At 55.2% G+C, this 17,861-nt stretch overlaps 3 protein-coding genes across 3 annotated transcripts; 2 read left to right on the top strand and 1 right to left on the bottom strand.

Annotated features, from left to right (window-relative positions):
• Positions 1-193: 193 nt before the first annotated feature.
• On the top strand, positions 194-13,223 carry RAB5C (RAB5C, member RAS oncogene family). The gene is made up of 6 exons (XM_066567047.1): positions 194-273; positions 8,720-8,957; positions 9,928-10,079; positions 10,378-10,500; positions 11,214-11,307; positions 12,074-13,223. Exons 2-6 carry the CDS (start codon positions 8,792-8,794, stop codon positions 12,187-12,189), a joined length of 651 nt encoding a protein of 216 aa, XP_066423144.1. The 5' UTR covers positions 194-273; positions 8,720-8,791; the 3' UTR covers positions 12,190-13,223.
• A 1,711-nt stretch (positions 13,224-14,934) lies between these two features.
• LOC136567335 (heat shock protein 30C-like) lies at positions 14,935-15,775 on the bottom strand. Its single transcript, XM_066566921.1, has one exon. It carries the CDS (start codon positions 15,662-15,664, stop codon positions 15,083-15,085), a length of 582 nt encoding a protein of 193 aa, XP_066423018.1. The 5' UTR covers positions 15,665-15,775; the 3' UTR covers positions 14,935-15,082.
• A 1,091-nt stretch (positions 15,776-16,866) lies between these two features.
• On the top strand, positions 16,867-17,657 carry LOC136567408 (heat shock protein 30C-like). Its single transcript, XM_066567007.1, has one exon. The coding sequence runs from the start codon at positions 16,916-16,918 to the stop codon at positions 17,510-17,512; it is 597 nt and encodes a 198-aa protein (XP_066423104.1). The 5' UTR covers positions 16,867-16,915; the 3' UTR covers positions 17,513-17,657.
• The last annotated feature ends 204 nt before the right edge of the window (positions 17,658-17,861 follow it).

Here is a 17,861-nt window from a genome sequence, read left to right as displayed (position 1 = left end):
CCCACCCTGTCCGGGCCCCCCCGATTCCCCCCACGGGGCCGGTCTCACGGGACACCTCCGGACTACAACTCCCAGCAGCCCCCGCGGAGCGCCATGACGTCATGCATAGCGCACCCAAAGGGCGGGGCGGGAGCGAGTGATTGACAGCTGCGCCTGCCTGTGGGCGGCGAGCGGGGGGCGGAAGGGGTGGTCGGTCCCGGAAGCGGAACGGGCAAAGGCGGAAGTGAGGGCCGGGGCCTGCGAGACGCACCGGCGGGAGCGGCGCTGCGGGCGGTGAGTGCGGCCGCGCCCGCGCCTTTCGCCCCGAGGCGACCGAGCCCGGCCCGAGAGTGCGGACGCCTTCCCCGGGATCTCCCCCGGCGGAGGACGGCAGCCAGGCCCCGCCGGTTGGGGGACCCCGTGGCGGGAGCGGAGCGGGGGCTCGGTGGCGCCGCCGTACCGGGTGGGGCTGTGCCGGGGCTGGAGCGGACGGGCGGCGCCGCCGGCTGGGCGGGGGCTCAGGGCAGCCGGGAACCCTCGCCGTGCGCCGGCCTAGCGGGGCCCTGCGTGCGGTGCGAGGCGGGGCAGCGGCGGCTCCGGCCTGGCGGTACCGGGCTGTGCTGAGCGGGAACGGGAGCCCGGGGAGCCCGGGGCACCGTGCCCGGCTCGGGGCAGGCGTCCCGGCGGCGCTGTGGGTGCTCGGGTCGGGCTCCTCCCGTGAGCAGGAGCGGCTCCCGGCACAGCGGGACCGAGCACCGGCAGCCGGTACCGGGGGGTTGTGTCCCGGTTCCCGCCTGTCACAGCCGTGGCTGAGTGGGAGTTGGATGGGGTTGGGGAAGGTGTGGTGCCGGCACAGACGGGGTTTTATGGTGGGATTGTATTTTATAGCTCCTGAGCCCCTGAGGGGGGGATAGAAGCTCCAGGAGACCCAGCTGGGTTCCATGAACTGAGGTGAGGGAGGTGGCTTGGTTTGTGCAAATGCTCCAGGGAGCCTGTCCTGGGTCACTTCTGGTGCCAAACCCAGCCCTGTGCCCCTCCAGGGCCCTTCTGAAGGGAAACCCATGGGGCTGGAGGGTCCTGAGCAAAGCCCACGGGCTGCAGGGACATTTTGGTGCTGCTGAAGTGAAGGAGGTGATTTAGTTTGTGCAGATTCTCCAGGGAGCCTGTCCTGGGTCACTGCTGGTCCCAGCACAGCCCTGTGCACCTCCAGGGCCCTTCTAAAGGGAAACCCATGGGGCTGGAGGGCCCTGAAAGGCCCACAGGACATTTTGTGCCTTGTCTGTAAGGGGATCTCCAGCAAGGCTGTGCTTGGAGCTCTGTCACAGCAGGACAGACCCTGCTGTGTGAGCTGCATTCTGCTGGGATTGCACCAGGAGTGTGAGCAACAGGTTTGCCCTGCTAAATCCTGGGGAAACTGCTCAGACCTTGTTCCTGGTGATGCTCAGAGCTCCTGGGACTGGGAGCTGCAGGGAGCCCAGCCCAGCTCTGACCCCAGCCCAGCTGGGCTTTAGCTGGGATGTGGCTGCTGGAGCTCTGACCTTGGCTGTTTTCAGTCCTGCAGGGAGGCTGGGGAGGAGAACATGGCGAGGGACTATTTTAAGTCTGCTGTGGAACAACTTGCATCTGCTATTCTTAGCTTTTTGTGTGGAGGGTCAGCACACTTGAGCTGCCCTGTTTACAGCCTCACACTGGGCCTGTGCTCTGCTGGGGCTCCTGAGCCACCTCTGAGCCTTGGCTGGGGCCAAAAAAGCCAACTCAGTCCATTGTCTTGACTTGCCATGGAGTCTGAGGGTGCTTCCTGCAAGTACCCACTGATGTCCACTCTGCCTTGACTCTGAAAGTATTTTATATTTCTTTCCAGCTCACCTAGGGTAATGAGGTGAAAGAACTGTGTCTGAAAAGGGCTAAGAATTCAGGATTGTAGCTGTAGGTGCATTCCTGGAGTGAGGCAAGCAGGTAAAGCACGAGCCTGGCTGGATCTGGGAGCTCAAGGACAGGAACGTTTGGGGTCATAGCTGGGTCTCAGTGTTGAAATCACCTCAGACCCCTCATGAGTCACAACAGTTTGCTGCAACAATCAATACCTTCAGACTAAGAATCTGCTGCTGGGGTGGCCTTCTCTGCTAAGATGCTCTGGCTGATTTAGCTGACATTTGATTGCAGGTTGTGCAGGCAGTGAGGGGTCTCTGTAGGCTCTTTAAGGGGTGCTGATGCCTCTCCAGGTGATGGAACAAGCCAGGCAAGGTGAGATGGACTCCTGGAAGGGTTTGAGTTACTGGAGAGCAGGAGGGAAAGGCTGGCTTGGCATGTGGGTATGAATCTAGTGAGATAAACCATTTGTCTAGTTTGGCATTGGTAGATTATTTTGCTTTCCTGTGAAACCAGTGATGTGTTGGTGTAGTGGTTTTGAGATTTCACCAATTTTTAGATTTCCCAGCCAATTGGACAGCTGGGCAGTGTGTGAAGGAGCTGTTTGGTGATGTGTGTGTGTGCCTGGCCAAGTTGTTGTGCTGAGATGTGGGATTATCTCCATCCCAGCAAAGCCCTTCTGCATCTCAACAGGGATCATCAGCTCCAGGGTTCCTCTGGGCCCTGCCAGCCACCAGCTCTGCATCCAGAGTTCTTCAGCTGCTGCACAGTTGTGCATGGTGGCCATGGCATCTCCCTGAGGAGGGAGGGGGAAGGAATCCAAGCGCTTTCAGACACAGGAAATGAAATGGGAACGCTTCTAATGAAGTGGGTGTAGCCCAGAGTATTCCTGTCAGCAGACTTAAAAGAGGATAGAATGTAGAAATGTTGGAGTCAGCTGTTTTCTTCCCTTGGGGTATGAAGTTTGCAGCCTCTTATGCAAGTCCTGAGAAGTTGTCAGAATTACACTGAAAACACTTAGACAGTGGCCGGAAACAGGAACCCTTCCTGGATGTGACAGTACTGGGGAGGTACAAAATTCATCTGAGCTCTGGGGGGGATGCTGTCCTCCCTTGGAGCACAGGAATGAGCTGCTGGAGCAACTCTGCATAAACAGATAAGAAAACACTGCTTTTCATGTTTGCTTTGGTTTGGTAGCACTCCAAATAAGGAGCTGCTTGAGGCAGGAGATCTTTGTGCAGTCTGGGAAAGATATTCTGAAGGTCACAGATTCTTTGCAGTGCAGGTGGCAGTTCGCTGCTTTGCATTGCTGATGTTGTCTTCTTGCTGACTGAATAGTGGGTGCTATCCAGGGCATGCTGAGTGTCTGCTCCAAGTGAAGCTGTGTCTCTTGAGGGCATCTGAACAGGAGTTAAACAACTTTTGCTGAAGAATTAAAACCTTGATGCTTTTGTTGCATTTGAGTCCGTCCAGGCTGCATCCAGGAGCTGATCCTGTGCAAAGGATAACTGGAAGTGGGTGAGGGACCCAGTGGGCAGCTGATGGGAGATGGAGGTGATGTAAAACTCTTCCTCAGAAGTCTGTGCTGGAGGGATTGTCACAGCAGGGTGGTGGCCTTGAAATCTCAGGGGATGGAGTTGTTTTGGAAAAGCTGCTTTGGAAAACAGCTGGCTGGCTGCTGGGGCTGCTCCAGAGGCCGTGGATGTGCAAATGTCAGGAAACAGATGTGTGTATCAACAGCATGGGAAGGAGATGGTACCAGTTCAGGTTTGTAGCTGGATGAATAGCTCAGCTTTGGAATGGAAATCCTATTTACCTCTAAATTAGAGTGAGCGTGTCCAAGTCTCTGTGAGTCTCGGACGTGGGACTGCACAGAGAAGTTGTTACACTGTCATAAGTTAGTCACAGCCATGGGAGTGCTGCTCAAAGTGCTGCCTGAGCTGATTTGGGTCTGTGAATCTGCACTTCAGGGCTGTCGTGCAGCTCCTGCCAGCTGAAGGGGAGAGTGGCCCAGTTCAGAGCATTCCTGAGCTCCAGACTGTGTCCTTGCTGGTCAGGGCTCTGAGGGCTCCTTCTTTGGAGAGGGAGAAGGTGGAAGGGCAGAGAGGATCGTCTGTGGAAGGGCAGGGAGTATTTTCTGTGGAAAAGCAGAGTATTTTCTGTGGAAATGTGGAGTATTGAAACTCATGCACTCTTGGAGTGGGGCCAGCAGGTAAAGCCTGAGCCTGGTTGGATCTGGGACTGATGGGACTGAGCTCTGTAGGTTAAATGTTTCCTGGTTCTTCTCCTCTGTAACAGCTGGGTCTGTTCCTCCTTTCTCTGCAGCCTGGACCCTCCTGCAGTCAGGCTCAGGAGGTTTGTTCTGATTAATCATATTGATGAGTTGGAATATTAGGTTGATGTTCCATGCTACTGTGCTAGCCTAGGCTAGTGTGGTCTGTGTGTGGCTCTGGTGGGACCCACACTTTCTTTCTGCTGGTCCTGCTTGTGCAGATTCTCCTGACTCCATGTCCTGAAGCTGATCTGCAGCCCTGGGCCAGTTCCCTGTGCAGTGTGAGGTGAAGCAAAACCACTGGGTAACTTCAGGGCTTCCTTTGCCAAGGAATTCATGTAACACTGTCAGCTATTTAACGAGATAAATACTTCACTGGGGCTTTTGTCTTGAGTATTTTGGTTCTGAGCCAGCAAATCTCCAGTGAAGCAACTCCTTGCATAGCTGAGAGCAGCAGCAGTTTGGGTAACCAGAGTCTTCAGGATTGGGTTTCTAAATATCCTCAGCTTTCAGAGTAGTTTTTGCTACTGGGTGAACACAGGGCAAAAATATCAGATTCTCTAACTTCTGACACCTTAAGTGAGCAGCTTCCTGCAGGGGTTAACATGGGGATCTGACAGTAATTCCCATGTGGAGATTTGTGTCCTTGTCCTGGGTGGGTTTGTTTGAAATGAGCTCTGGTGCTATTCCAGTTATGGAGCTCATGGAGAATGCTCTTGCACTTGGGCAGGCAGGGAGTGCAGCAGCCATGGCATGTGCTTTCTCATTTAGGGCACTCAGATTCTTGGATTTAATATTCCTGGCTGTGTACAGCCCCCTCCAGCAAACCCTGGCAGGCAGAGGAGGGCTTGGAGGAGCACAAACTGCAGAAGTGATAGACCTGGAGCTCTCACTTGTGGGACAGCGTCAGGAATTGCTACTTGGCTTTGATCTCAAAGCAAACAAGAAACTATGCTAAGAGTTCACAATAAAAAAATCAGTGCTGTGCTGTGGGATGCAGAGCTCCTGTGTGTGCTTCAGTGAGCAGGAGGTGGGTAGGGCAGGTAAACAAACAGCAAGAGCCTTTTCATGGCTTGAAATGCAGTTGTGATCTCCCAGCTGCTGGGTTTCACTAGATAAAAGAAACTAGGAGAGAAATTAATGCCTGTAAGTCTTGATTACATGAGTACCCCTTCCTTTTCACGGCCTTGACAGCTTGAATTAGCATGACAGGCTGGGGTTTCAGCTGCTTTCCCTTGTCTGTGTGGTGCTGCTGTGGTTATTTTGGTCTGCCTGACCCGTGGCTCCAGTGTCAGGGTTCTCGTGGGGAGCAGGGAGGGTGAGTGCCCAATCCTCTGCTGGGAGAGGTGGGAGGATGAGCACAGAGAAATGGCTTCACACAGCAGGAAGCAGTCCCTGTTCCTCAGGTCAGTGTCCATGGTGGGTGTGGGCTGATCCAGCACAGCTTCAGGCTGTGCAGTTCAGCTGCCTCTGCAGAGCTGAGTTCTCTGGAATCCTCAGACACGTTGGCAGAAAGTTCCTGTCCTGCCAGGGAGTGTGCTTGCTGTCTGCAGCATTGGTGGCAATTGGCTTCCTCCTGTGACCATCAGCTGCTCCTCCAGGTCTTGGCTGAGGTTTATGGAGCTCATGGTGAATGCTCTTGCACTTGGGCAGGCAGGGAGTGCAGCAGCCTCCAGTGACCAGCTAGGGTCTCTAAATTCCACTCAAACACCTGAAAGATCTGGCAACTTCTCATGTGAACATGAGGCCATATAAGCATCAGACCACCCTTAGATGATGACCTGGTTCTCCACAACTGGAGCAGCTCTGCTGCTCTGCCTGCACTGCCCAGTGGCTGTCCACAGTGAGCTCAACACAGATGTGCTCACCTCATTCTGTAGCACAAGCAGATGGCAAAATGCATCAAGATCTGCCTGCTGCCTCTGCAGAGCTGAGTTCTGCCTGACTGGAATCCTCAGACACGTTGGCAGAAAGTTCCTGTCCTGCCAGGGAGCATGCTTGCTGTCTGCAGCACTGGTGGCACTTTCTTGGGTTATTTGCTTCCTCCTGTGACCATCAGCTGGTTGTCCAGGTCTTGGCTGTGTCCTTAGCCCAAGGCCACCAGTTAGGGTCTCTAAATTCCACTTCAAACATCTGAAAGATCTGGCAACTTCTCATGTGAACATGAAGCCATATAATCTTGTGTAATCTTGTATCCAAGCATCAGACCACCCTTAGATGATCATCTGGTTCTCCATAACTGGAGCAGCTCTGCTGCTCTGCCTGCACTGCCCAGTGGCTGTCCACAGTGAGCTCAACACAGATGTGCTCACCTCATTCTGTTGGAGCTCCTGTAGCACAAGCAGATGGCAAAATGCATCAAGTTCTGTGAAATATAGGTCAGGCTAAGACTTGAGGATGTCAACAAGCTCATTTCCTTGCTTTGCTCTGGGAATGACCACTATCACATTTCGGGAGGCCGTAACTCAGGCTCACTGTGATTTCACACAGTGTTTGTGCACAGTGTTGCTCTGGAGCAGCAGTGGAGCTGATAGACTGCCCAGGGAGTTATAAATACAGACAGCTCTAGAAATTCCTTTTGTCCAAGTGCCTCATGACCTGCAGAGCTGCCTCCTGCCACTGTGGCACTGGTTAAACCAAAGCTGTTCCCTTGCAAGCTCTGTTAGAGGGGAAACTCTAAAAGGTGGAAGCCTCTTCAGGCTGAGCTGCTGCTGAGCCTCCTGAAGCTGGTGGTGACCAAGCTGCTCCTGGCCAGAGCAAGCCCTGCTGCAGCCCCACTGTCCAGCAAAGCCAGTTGTTGGTATGTTTGATACCAAACTTTCTCATCCTGTCAAACAGCGTTTGCCCTTCCTCAGAAGAGGGGTCCTGACTGTGCTGCTTGCAAGGACCCAGCTCTGAATTGCAATATCTTCACTGCTTAACCCTACACTGGGACTCAGAGCAATGGCTTCACAGCTCTGGCTCCTAAAACACCCCACAGCACTCAGAAGTTTTACTCCCCTGTTTCTGTCCTACCTGCCAGGTCTGGTGACTGGTACCAGTTTAACAGCTGGTGTGTGACAGCCTCCTGCTCAGAGCAATTTGAGGTGAGATGTCTCTAGGTCAGTGTATGCTCAAGTGCTTTGTGTTGTGTAAGCTGCTGGCTTCTCCAGCTGCTGGCACTCACAGGCTGCAGAGTAGCTCTGAAATGGCTGCAGGTTCCCTGTCAAGCTGTGGGATTGTTTAAACTTGAGGCATAGTTAAAGTAACCTCAAGCAGTCACAGCTGGACAGGCCTTGCCCTGGAAAGCAGCTGTTTGAAACTCTTCTCTGTGCTGAGGAGGCTTGAGCTTTGTTCACAGTTTGCTCCAGTTTGACCTGTTTGAAACTTCTCATTCATGGGTATCTAATTGCTGAGAAAATGCAGGATGTGCAGAGTTTCTTTGGGAGTACTTTCAGGATGAGGAGAAATTGGCTTTTGGGGCATTTTCTTTCAACAAACAGCCTGATTTAGGAGAGTAGAAGGGAAAGTGGTGATCCACAGCAGATGCAGTCAGCTGTAGCATTTATCATCCACAGGGAAGTGGGAGTTGTGAAGGCTACAGGAAATGTGCCTAAATCTGTAACTGTGTACTTGGAAAGCATTCCTGTTCTCTGCAGGCAGCAGAGCTCAGTGCTTAGGGAGGCCTTGGGATTCACTTGTGGGAAACTCTGGATGTAGATCAGCTTGTCCTGCTGTTCCTGCCATGGTTTTGTGCTTCTGCAACACTCTGGAGGTTGGTGCTGGGGAGTGTTTGGCAGTGCTGATCCCAGAGGATGCTGTCTGTCCATGCTGGTTTTGAGCAGTCCATGTGAGGAGCAGTAGCCTGGTGACCTGGAACGCTGTGGGATAAGGGTGCAGAGGCACTGGGGCGGGTGTGGGAATTCCTGGTGTGCTGCAGGAATGGGAGGGGGAGCTGCTGTCAGCCCCTGAGGGCACAGCCTGTGCCCAGAGAGCAGCTGCTGTCAGGTGCCCCCCCTGTAGCAGCCCACCTGCCTGGCTCCAGGGCCATCCTTGGGCCCTCTGGGAGGTGCAGAATGTTGTGGTGTAAGTGCCTCAGGACAAACAGACAGCTCTGGAAATTCCTTTTGTCCAAGTGCCTCGTGACCTGCAGAGCTGCCTCCTGCCTCTGTGGCACTGGGATGGCTCTGCACAGCATTCATAGTCTGAAGTTGCTTCCTTGTGAACTCAGGAAAGGAGGAGGGAGCTAAAGGTCAGGCTCAGGTACCTCTGTGAACTGAGTAATTGCTGTTTGAGTAGACAAAGCTCTAGTAACACCCATTGTGTGCTGGGTGCTCCTTACCTGCCTCACCCCAGCAAGGTGTGTGCAGCATCCACACAGGGTGGAAGTGCTGGAGGGCCCACTGGTGGGGAGGAGAGCTTGTATCACCATTACCTCTTTTCCAGGGAGGCTCTGCAGGCTGAGATCCTGCTGCAGGGGCTGCTGCCTGGCAGGAACTGCTCTGTGGGGAAGGAACCACCACCAGTGTGTGCTGATGGTGGCTGCAGATCAAACCAACCCTCTAGAACTGGTACAGCTGGTCCCTTGAGCCTGTCACTAACCCTGACCTCCTCTTCCAGTTGCAACCTGCCTACAGGTGGAGAACCTGCAGCATCCTTAACTCCAGGCACTCCTGCACTTAGACCACCACGATGGCAGGTCGAGGTGGAGCTGCCCGACCGAATGGACCAGCTGCTGGGAACAAAATCTGCCAGTTCAAACTTGTTCTCCTGGGAGAGTCAGCGGTGGGGAAGTCCAGCCTGGTCCTGCGCTTCGTCAAGGGGCAGTTCCACGAGTACCAGGAGAGCACAATTGGAGGTGAGTGCCAGCTCCAGGAGGTGCTGACCTTGCTGGGGCAGTCTGGGGTGTCAGAAACAAGACTGGCTATTTTGGTTTGGATTTTTGCTATAAATAGAGTCCAACAGTTAATGCTTTAACTCTTGGTTCACAATTTGTTTGTTGGTGTAATGATCAGCACAGCAGAGAATAATGCTATGGCAACCCCACACTTTGCCTCTGAGGCTTTGTTTCCAGTGCCTCAGCTCCAGCTTCTAATTGGTACTGAGGCCTTTAGCTTGGTTTATGGCCCTTAATTATCTTTTCAGACCATGACCTGGGATTTTGGGGCTGTTTCTAGCCTGATTCTGTTAACTGCTTTCACAGTGCTTTCAGGTCCAGTAGTTTATTAGCTTGTAATCATTAGCAAGGTGTCACCAATCAACCAAAGGCTGGTTGGCACATGGATCTCTGAGCAGCAAAACTGGGGGGCGTCCTGAGAAAAGGCTTGAGTTGTTTCTCTGTCACCTGTGCAGGGAGCAAGCACAGCTCAAAGTGTGGTTTCCTGGCAAGCAGGGCCTAATGTCTCTGTGGAGGGCTGTGCTCTGCCTCAGTCTGTGTCTGTGCCTCTGTGCTGGGTGTAACATGTGGTGTTAGACTCACTGGGACAGCAACCAGTTACTAAACTGGGCTGTGTGGTGTAAGTGGGCTGAGTTTGGTGCTGTTGTTGGTGCTCCCCGGGTCTGATCTTGGTGGTGCCACAGGCTGTGTGATCCCTGTCAGGGCTGCCGGGAGGGTCTGGCACTGTGGATGCTCCAGGGGCTGGCTGCTGCCTGGGCCCTCTGAGCCACCTTCCTGTCATGGTGTGACAGTTCTGGGTTGTGACACAGCAGAGCTGCAGCTGCCACAACGAGTGGCACCGGCCTGTCCAGGGCTCAGCTCGCTCCCATGTGGCAGCAGAGCTGCTCTGAGGGGCCCTGCTGGAGCTGAGGCAAACCCCCTTCTCTTGCAGCTGCCTTCCTCACACAGACAGTGTGTCTGGATGACACAACGGTGAAGTTTGAGATCTGGGACACGGCGGGGCAGGAGCGATACCACAGCCTGGCCCCCATGTACTACCGGGGGGCCCAGGCTGCCATCGTGGTCTACGACATCACCAACACAGTGAGTCTGGGCAGGGCTGGGGGGCTGCCAGGGGTTTCTCCCTGTGCCAGGGGCTGCTCCCTGGGGCTGTGTCCTGGTCAGAGCCCTGCAGGTACCTGGCTGGGGCTGCCAACTTCTTGAAAACTGCGGACGGCCTCTTCCTCAGCTCCGGCCAAGGCTGGGAGCTGGTAAAGGATCCTGCTGCCAAGTGCTGCAGAGGCAGGACTCCTCTCACAGGAAAGCCTTGTTCTAATCATATCTGCCCTCTGGATTCCTACATGGCTGCCCTTCCTGACTGCTGCCTCCTGTTTGCTTCCAGGACACATTTGTACGAGCCAAGAACTGGGTGAAAGAGCTGCAGAGGCAGGCTAGCCCCAATATTGTAATTGCACTAGCAGGAAACAAGGCAGACCTTGCTAACAAGAGAGCTGTGGACTTCCAGGTGAGTGAGAATCCAGAGAAGTTGTTACCCTAGCAGGTCAGGAATGGATATATTTGCTTAAGTGAGGGAGGTGGCAGCTATGGAAAATGTGATTTGAGGGAGAATGAAAGTGAAGTTTTGTGCTGAGGACTGCAGGATGCCACTGAGCAGGGTCTGTGCCCTTGTTTCTGTAATAACACATGTGGCCCTGGCTGGTGAAAGTCCTTGTGAATGTGGAGGAGGAGGCCCACAGAGCACAAGCTTCTGTCCTCATCCTCCTTTGCTGCCTTACTCATATGGGGATGTCTGCAGGGTATGAAACAGCATCTTCTGGGTATGAGACACATGAGGAATCACTCCCAGCTTGTTCTCTGCTCTTCACAGCTCTTACCTCATCTGAGGCAAGCGCTCAGGAGAGGTTCTTACCCAGCCCTTGCACAGGATTGCTCGTGGTGCCCTTGCAATGGGGGGCACACTGCCAGCTGAGCCAACTCCCAGGTGCTGTGTGGCTCAGTCAGGCTGTGCCCCAGCCCAGCTGTGGGACACTGGCTGCTGCTGGAGCATGTCCCTGGGTTGTCCAGGCCAGGTGGGAGCAGGGACAAGGGAGGGAATTTCTGGCCCAGGGTGGGACACAGTGTTTCTCCAGCAGTTGGTGTGTTGACAAGTGAAGTGAATAAAGTCTGCTCAGGCCTCCTGCCAGGCTGCTTTTAGCACTCTGATGTGTTTGTTTGTAGGATGCACAGACATATGCAGATGACAACAGCTTGCTGTTCATGGAGACGTCAGCGAAGACAGCGATGAATGTGAATGAAATCTTCATGGCAATAGGTACGGCCTGTGTGTGGGGCTGGGGCAGCTCTGAGTGCCAGCACTGCAGCCCAGGAGGGTCCTGTGTCAGCCAGGGCTGCTGGCTCTTACTGGGGCAGTTTGCCACGCTGGTGTGATGGGTCATTCCCTGAGTGTGTGGAGCCTTGGCCTTGCAAAGGTTCCCTGAGTCTGGAGTGGTGATGGAGGTGGGAGCAGGTCTGATGCCAGCCAGAGCTGAGGAAGGGGTGGCAAACTGCATGTTTGTGCTGTCCCAAACTGTTGGCAGTGAGGGCTCAGGCTGGAGCGGGCTGCACCCAGCCTGGGATGCACAGTGTGAGGAAGTTGGGTGTGGTGGTGTTTGCAGGGGTCCCAGGACAAGGGTAGAGATGAGAATCTTGACTCCATGTTTCAGAAGGCTGATTTATTATTTTATGATATATATTATATTAAAAGTAAAGGATGTACTAAAACTATACTAAAACAATAGAAGAAATTATTTCATCAGAAGACTTGAGAGGAATGGAATGATTATAAAATCTTGTGACTGACCAGACAGTCCGAGACAGCCGGACTGTGATTGGCCATTAATTAAAAACAACCACATGAGAGCAATCACAGATGCACCTGTTGCATTCCACAGCAGCAGATAATTATTGTTTACATTTTGTTTCTGAGGCCTCTCAGTTTCTCAGGAGAAAAAAAATCTAACAAAAGGATTTTTCATAACAAGTGTCTGTGACAGCTGGCCTCTCTGGACAACCCTGCTAACAATCCCGTTCCTTCCTAGCCAAGAAACTGCCAAAAAACGAACCCCAGAACGCTCCTGGTGGCCCGGGCAGGAATCGGGTGGTGGACCTTCAGGAGAGCAGCCAGCCCAGCAGAAGCCAGTGCTGCAGCAACTGAGCAGCTGCTGCAGCCCACGAGCCCTTGGAGCAGTGACTGGAACCCACGCTAACGATCGCACTTACCGTAGGGCGGCTGCTGCTGGCGCCGCCGTGATTCTCCATCCCTTTCTGATCATAGGCTGGAGGGAGTTCTTCCACCTGCACCTTTCTGTACAAATACTAATTCAATTCTAAGTCTTAAGTCACTTTTTTAATATATGAACTTCTGCTCTTCCCTCTTCCTGGTGGTGGTGGATGCAGGAGCTGGTGTCTGCCCAGCCAGCGTGGCCGTCCCGCAGGTGAGGCCAGCAGCAGCCAGGTCCCACAGCACTGTAGTTCACTATGGGAAACAAAGGGATATTGGGACACGTGTTTAAAGTTCCCTGTCTGTAAGAGCTGAGGCTGATCCCGTACGATGTGCCCAGAACAACCACTAAACTGTAGCATTAGAGACAAACTCCGGCTCTTGGGCCACTTATTGACCAAATCAATGATGAGTATTTGGGGTGGGGCAGAGGGAAGCAAAAACTGGTTTCTTCTGTATTTTGTATTGTATGTTTCTCCATGTAACCAATCAGTATCTTGTCAATATAGTACATCCAACGAGCTGCCTGTTGTCTTTCTTTGTGTTGGACTCCAGCATGCCAACTCTTCTTTTCTCTCAGTTCTGTCGTAATGCACTAATCCTGTTGCAACTTTTGCAAAAAAATCTTGTATAGAAATTTGTCCTTTTCTTGATGGTTGTGATGCCACTAATATTGTTAACCCTGCTCTGGTGGGAATACACAAGGTTTACTGATGTACAGAGGTGGGGTGGGGGAAACCTTGGGTAACCTGTTGGTGGGAATGACATGTATTGCAAAAGCCTGTAATTCCACAAAGAATGAAGGGAGGTATTAAATGGCTTCTGTTGCCAGACTCTAACTGATGTTGGCTGCTGCCTAGTGCCTAATGCAGTGTCTTATGCATCCTGGTATTTAAGAGGAACTGTTGACTTAGTCTTCATCACAAACTTCAGTTTTGTGTGATTAAAACAAAATTTTTATAAACCTATCATAACAACAATGTTCATGTTTCTTAATGCAGCAGGGACTGGACCTGAGCACAACAGTTCTTGGTGGAAGCTGAGCTGTGCTGGGCTTCTCCTGGTATGTCCCACATCTTGGTAGGGAAATGGGGCCCTTCCTTCCTTCCTGAGGAGGGAGAAATGGGGCTCCTGAGCTTGGGCTGTGTGGCTGCTCCAGTGATGCTGCTGCTGTTCACTTGGCTCCAGTGTGCTCAAGGAAGCTTGAGGGAAATTGTGGGAATTATTCCTTGCTTGATACTTCTGGGGAAACTCTACAATGCAAGATGGGAAGGGGGGGGGAGCACTGTGTGGAGGAGCTCTGCTCTGCAGTGGGACAGGCTTGGGATGGTGCTCCAGAATGCATGAACACAATGCCTGTCCCTGGAGCACAATGGCCTCAGAAGATGCTGCTCTCCTGTCACTGCTGCAAGGACTATGAGACCCCAACACCCTGGGACCTGGAGTCAGTGTGGAAGAAGGAGCAGCCCCTTGCAGCTCCATCCCTACCAGCTGTGCTGCCAGCAGCACCATTTGTGCTCAGGAGAGGCTGAGGATGGAGATGTGCTGCCTTTGGAACCCACTGCCCCCCTCAGCTGAGGGGCTGGGTCACAGAGCCTGTGAGTAGAGTTGTGTGAACAGCTTTGGCTTGTGTGCCCTTCATCTACTATCCAAGGTCTCAGTGCCTCTTCCTCATGCTGGATTTCCTTAAAATCCTGGAAGCAGGAAGGGTCTGAAGTGATTTGGTGATGGAGTGCCTGGGATCATGCTGGAGCCTGGGCTGCCTGTGGGGTGTGGGCTCCTTTGTGTGGTGCTGTTTGTGCCTGCCCTGCTTAGCTGCTGGAGGTGCTCAGGATCTCTGTGGGACCACCCAGTGCTCGCTGTGTGGGGTGGGCTGATGCTGCTGGTTTCCCCAGGCAGCCAGAGCTGGACCAGTTTGGAAAGGAGCTTCCCCGATGCCACTCAGAACCATTCAGTGGACACTGTGTGCGGTGCTGTTGCCATCTGCTGGCTCCTCTCCCTGCTTTCCTCCTAGACTTGGAGTCTCTGTGAAGGCACCTGTAATACCCTAAGGAGGGTGTTGCTGCTTGCAACAGGTGCTCAGGGGCTCAGTAACGAGGCTGGGGACCTGCTGGTGTTCCTGGTGTGTGTGATCTCAGGGTGCTTTAGCACAAACAGGCGTTCCTGCCTGCATACCTGCTGCCTGCCCACACAGCTGCTGCCTGCCCGGGCCTGAGCAGGGTGTTTGCGGTGGTTACGCGCCGCACCCGGGGTTGGGCTTCTCCCTCCCTGCTCCTGGGAGCTCAGGGTGGACTCCAGCAGCCCCTTGCCAAGCTGGGAAGGGGAAAGTGTGGTTACAGCAGTCTCACACCACACCCAGGCAGGCAGCCCGATGTGGTTCCCTCCCTGTTGTGTGGGGATGGGTATTGGCTGGGGTTGTGGAGCTGGAGATGATGCTGGCAGCAGCGTGAGGAAGGGGTGAGGCACCCCTGCTGCTCCTGTACAGATGAGTGGGACTGCCCTTCCTCCCAGATCCTCTCCCCTTCCTCACAGGACCCTCTGGGTCTGCTGTCTGACCCCATTTGGTGCTGCCCTGAGAAGCAAGAGAGATTCTTCCCTCCCTGTGCGTCCCATTCCTCTGGCACCAAGAGCAGGGTGCAGCCTCCCCATTAATCAACGCCCAGAGAACACAAAAGAAGATTCAATGCAAAAGTATTTTTATTGGTTACAAAAACATTCCAGTTTAGTGAAAAAAATGGCATCATTGCTGATGAAGCTTGTCTGGGCTTAAACCCGAGACTTGCTCCTGTCTGCTCCGGTCCTGCCGTGGCCATCGTGTCCCATCCTCTCACACCTGGGCTTTGGTGGCTCCGTTCTCAGAAGCTGGTCCGGTCTGTGGGGCAGCAGGGCTGACCTGGATGGGCACACTCCTCTCAGGAGCAGCTGGCAGTGCCAGCTTGGGGGCCTCGATGCGGAGCTGCCCGTCCTTGGACAGGGAGCAGGTCAGCGCCTCTGCGTCCACCTCCTCGGGCACGTCCCACTCCCGCTTCAGCACCTCGTACTTGTAGGAGAAGGAGCCCTTCTCGTCCGTGCTCTGCGTCTCCTTCTGCCCCACCAGCACCACCTTCCTGCCCACCACCTTCACCGACAGCTCCTCGGGAGCGAAGTTCTTCACGTCCTGGCACACAGAGAAGCCGTCCCCGGAGCTCTGGCTCAGGCTCATGCTGCTGCTCGGGCTGTGCTCCATGGCCATGGCTCCGTGGTTGCTCAGGAGCTGCTCGAAGCTGCTCATGAACTCCCGAGCTTTCTCCATCTCCTGCTGCAGTTCGGTGAAGATGGTCTCTGCGTGTGGCCACAGGGTCCTCACTGTGCCCAGCCGGCTGGCCAGGGAGCTGGAGGCGAAGGGTGCGAGGTGCATCCGGCAAAGCATCGCTGCTGCTGCTGCTGCTGCTGCTGCTGCTGCTGCTGCTGCTGCTGCTGCTGCTGCTGCTGCTGCTGCTGCTGCTGCTGCTGCTGCTGCTGCTGCTGCTGCTGTTCTCTTTCCAGTGATCTGGAAGCGTTCTGCCTCGCTGCTGCCGCCGGAGGTTTTTATACCCGATTCCCTGGAGGCGTGGCATTGTCCCGCACATTACGTCAGCCTCGGGAGAAAAGCTCAGCTCTTTCCAGCCCGTTCCAGCTCATTCTTGTTACTCATCCGTGAGGAGAGGCAGGGCTGACGTCGTGCCCGGCATACCTTCGCCCTGACTCTTACAGCTTTGCTCTCCTGGCTTATAATTAGCAGCATCACCTCAGCCTCCGAGCGGGATGCCTGAGCCACCCTTGCCAAAAATCTGTGCCCTTTGCATTTCCCAGGCACGGTGTGCGTCTGGGCTCGTCTCCTCCCTGCCTCCCCCCACCCTCCCCTGTGTTCCATTTCCCCCCATCTGTGCCCAGGTGGGTCCCCTCAGGTGAGACCAGAAGTTAGCCCGTGTCCCCATGCCAGGTGGGGTGTACAGTTGGGTGTTTAGGGGTCAGCCCCTGTCCCCATGCCCAGGTGGGGTGCCCAGTGGGGTGCTGAGGGGTCAGCCCCTGTCCCCATGCCCAGGTGGGGTGTACAGTTGGGTGTTTAGGGGTCAGCCCCATGCCCAGGTGGGGTGCACAGTGAGGTGCTGAGGGGTCAGGACAGCATGGGGGTGCCCAGCAGGGAGAGGGGTCCCAGAAAGTGAAGGAGGTGCCTGGCAGCAGAAGCCGTGGGACATGTACAGGGGTGGGATTAGTTCCTGTACTGGCAGGAGTGATGAGCTCCTGGCACAGTGGAGCCTTCCTCCACCTAGTCCCTGGCAGGGGGGCCAGGGAAGGGCTCTGTAGCCCCCCGGCCATGGCCCCACGGGCCCTGCTGCATCACGATGGCTCTGCAGAAACCTGAGCTCACGGCGGTGACTGCGGCTCCCTATTTGTGGCATGTGACCTGTCCCCAGAAACAGGCGCTGCTATTTTGGCTGGTGGATAATCAGCCTCTCAAAAATAGGCGATGGCTCCAGGAGGCTGCGTGGGGGGAGAGAGCATTCTGGAAGGGACACACCCCTGGGCAGGGGAGAATAAAACCCGCTGCTCCCCTTCCCCAGCCCAGCACGGCTCCAGCCACTGCACCGAGCAGCAGCAGCAGCAGCACAGACAGGAGCACTCCTCGCTCGGAGCAGAGATGCTTTGCCGCCTGCACTTTATGCCGCCCATGTCCAGCTCGCTGTTCCCGTGGCTGGGACCCGTCCGCACCCTCTGGCCACATCCAGGCACCCTTTTCGCCGAGCTGGAGCGGGAGATGCGGCTGGAGATGGAGAGGGCTCGGGAGTTCATGAGCAGCGTGGAGCAGTACCTGAGCAGCGGGAGCAGCCCCGGCCGGCTCGGCATCGCCTCCAGCACCAGCGCAGCGCTGCCCCAGAGCTCCGGGGACGGCTTCTCTGTGTGCCAGGACGTGAAGGACTTTGCCCCCGAGCAGCTGTCGGTGAAGGTGGTGGGCAGGAAGGTGGTGCTGGTGGGGCAGAAGGAGACGCAGAGCACGGACGAGAAGGGCTCCTTCTCCTACAAGTACGAGGTGCTGAAGCGGGAGTGGGACGTGCCCGAGGAGGTGGACGCAGAGGCGCTGACCTGCTCCCTGTCCAAGGACGGGCAGCTCCGCATCGAGGCCCCCAAGCTGGCACTGCCGGCCGCTCCTGAGAGGAATGTGCCCATCCAGATGGGGCCGGCGGTGGCACAGCAAGCTGGCAGCGCTGAGGAGGGAGCCGAGCGGGCCAAGGCGTGAAGAGGAGCGACGGGGACCAGGCTGAGCCTGGCGACAACGGGGGCAGCTGCTGGCCGCAGAGCGGGACCGCGCCATGGCCCGAGGCGTGGTGTCTGCCCGAAACATGTGGCTTTTTTTGATATGTAATAAATATTCCTAACTTTTATTTGTGTGGTTTCGGTGTTTCTGGTCTTGCCCAGCCCTGTGCTTTGCAGTGCTCCTGCCGGTTCCCACGCAGCACGATGGCAGGGTGGGGAACGGGGGCTGTGCTGGCACCGGGCATGGCCCTGGCACCTCTGCCAGGGGAACGGAGGCTCGGAGGCTGTGCTGGCCCCGGGCAGGGCCCTGGCACCTCTGCCCAGCTCTGCCC

Source organism: Molothrus aeneus, chromosome 28 (assembly GCF_037042795.1).
Source record: "Molothrus aeneus isolate 106 chromosome 28, BPBGC_Maene_1.0, whole genome shotgun sequence".
Classification (NCBI taxonomy): domain Eukaryota; kingdom Metazoa; phylum Chordata; class Aves; order Passeriformes; family Icteridae; genus Molothrus; species Molothrus aeneus.
The sequence above is the reverse complement of the archived record's forward strand: the minus strand, read 5'-3'. Positions and strand labels throughout refer to the sequence as shown.

Bases quoted from the DNA above. Each gene is read 5' to 3' on its own strand.
- RAB5C (XM_066567047.1), top strand. From the start codon at position 8,792: ATGGCAGGTCGAGGTGGAGCTGCCCGACCGAATGGACCAGCTGCTGGG. The intron at 10,080-10,377 runs GTGAGTCTGGGC...GTTTGCTTCCAG, and splicing joins TCTACGACATCACCAACACA to GACACATTTGTACGAGCCAA. The intron at 10,501-11,213 runs GTGAGTGAGAAT...GTTTGTTTGTAG, and splicing joins AGAGAGCTGTGGACTTCCAG to GATGCACAGACATATGCAGA.
- LOC136567335 (XM_066566921.1), bottom strand. From the start codon at position 15,664: ATGCTTTGCCGGATGCACCTCGCACCCTTCGCCTCCAGCTCCCTGGCC.
- LOC136567408 (XM_066567007.1), top strand. From the start codon at position 16,916: ATGCTTTGCCGCCTGCACTTTATGCCGCCCATGTCCAGCTCGCTGTTC.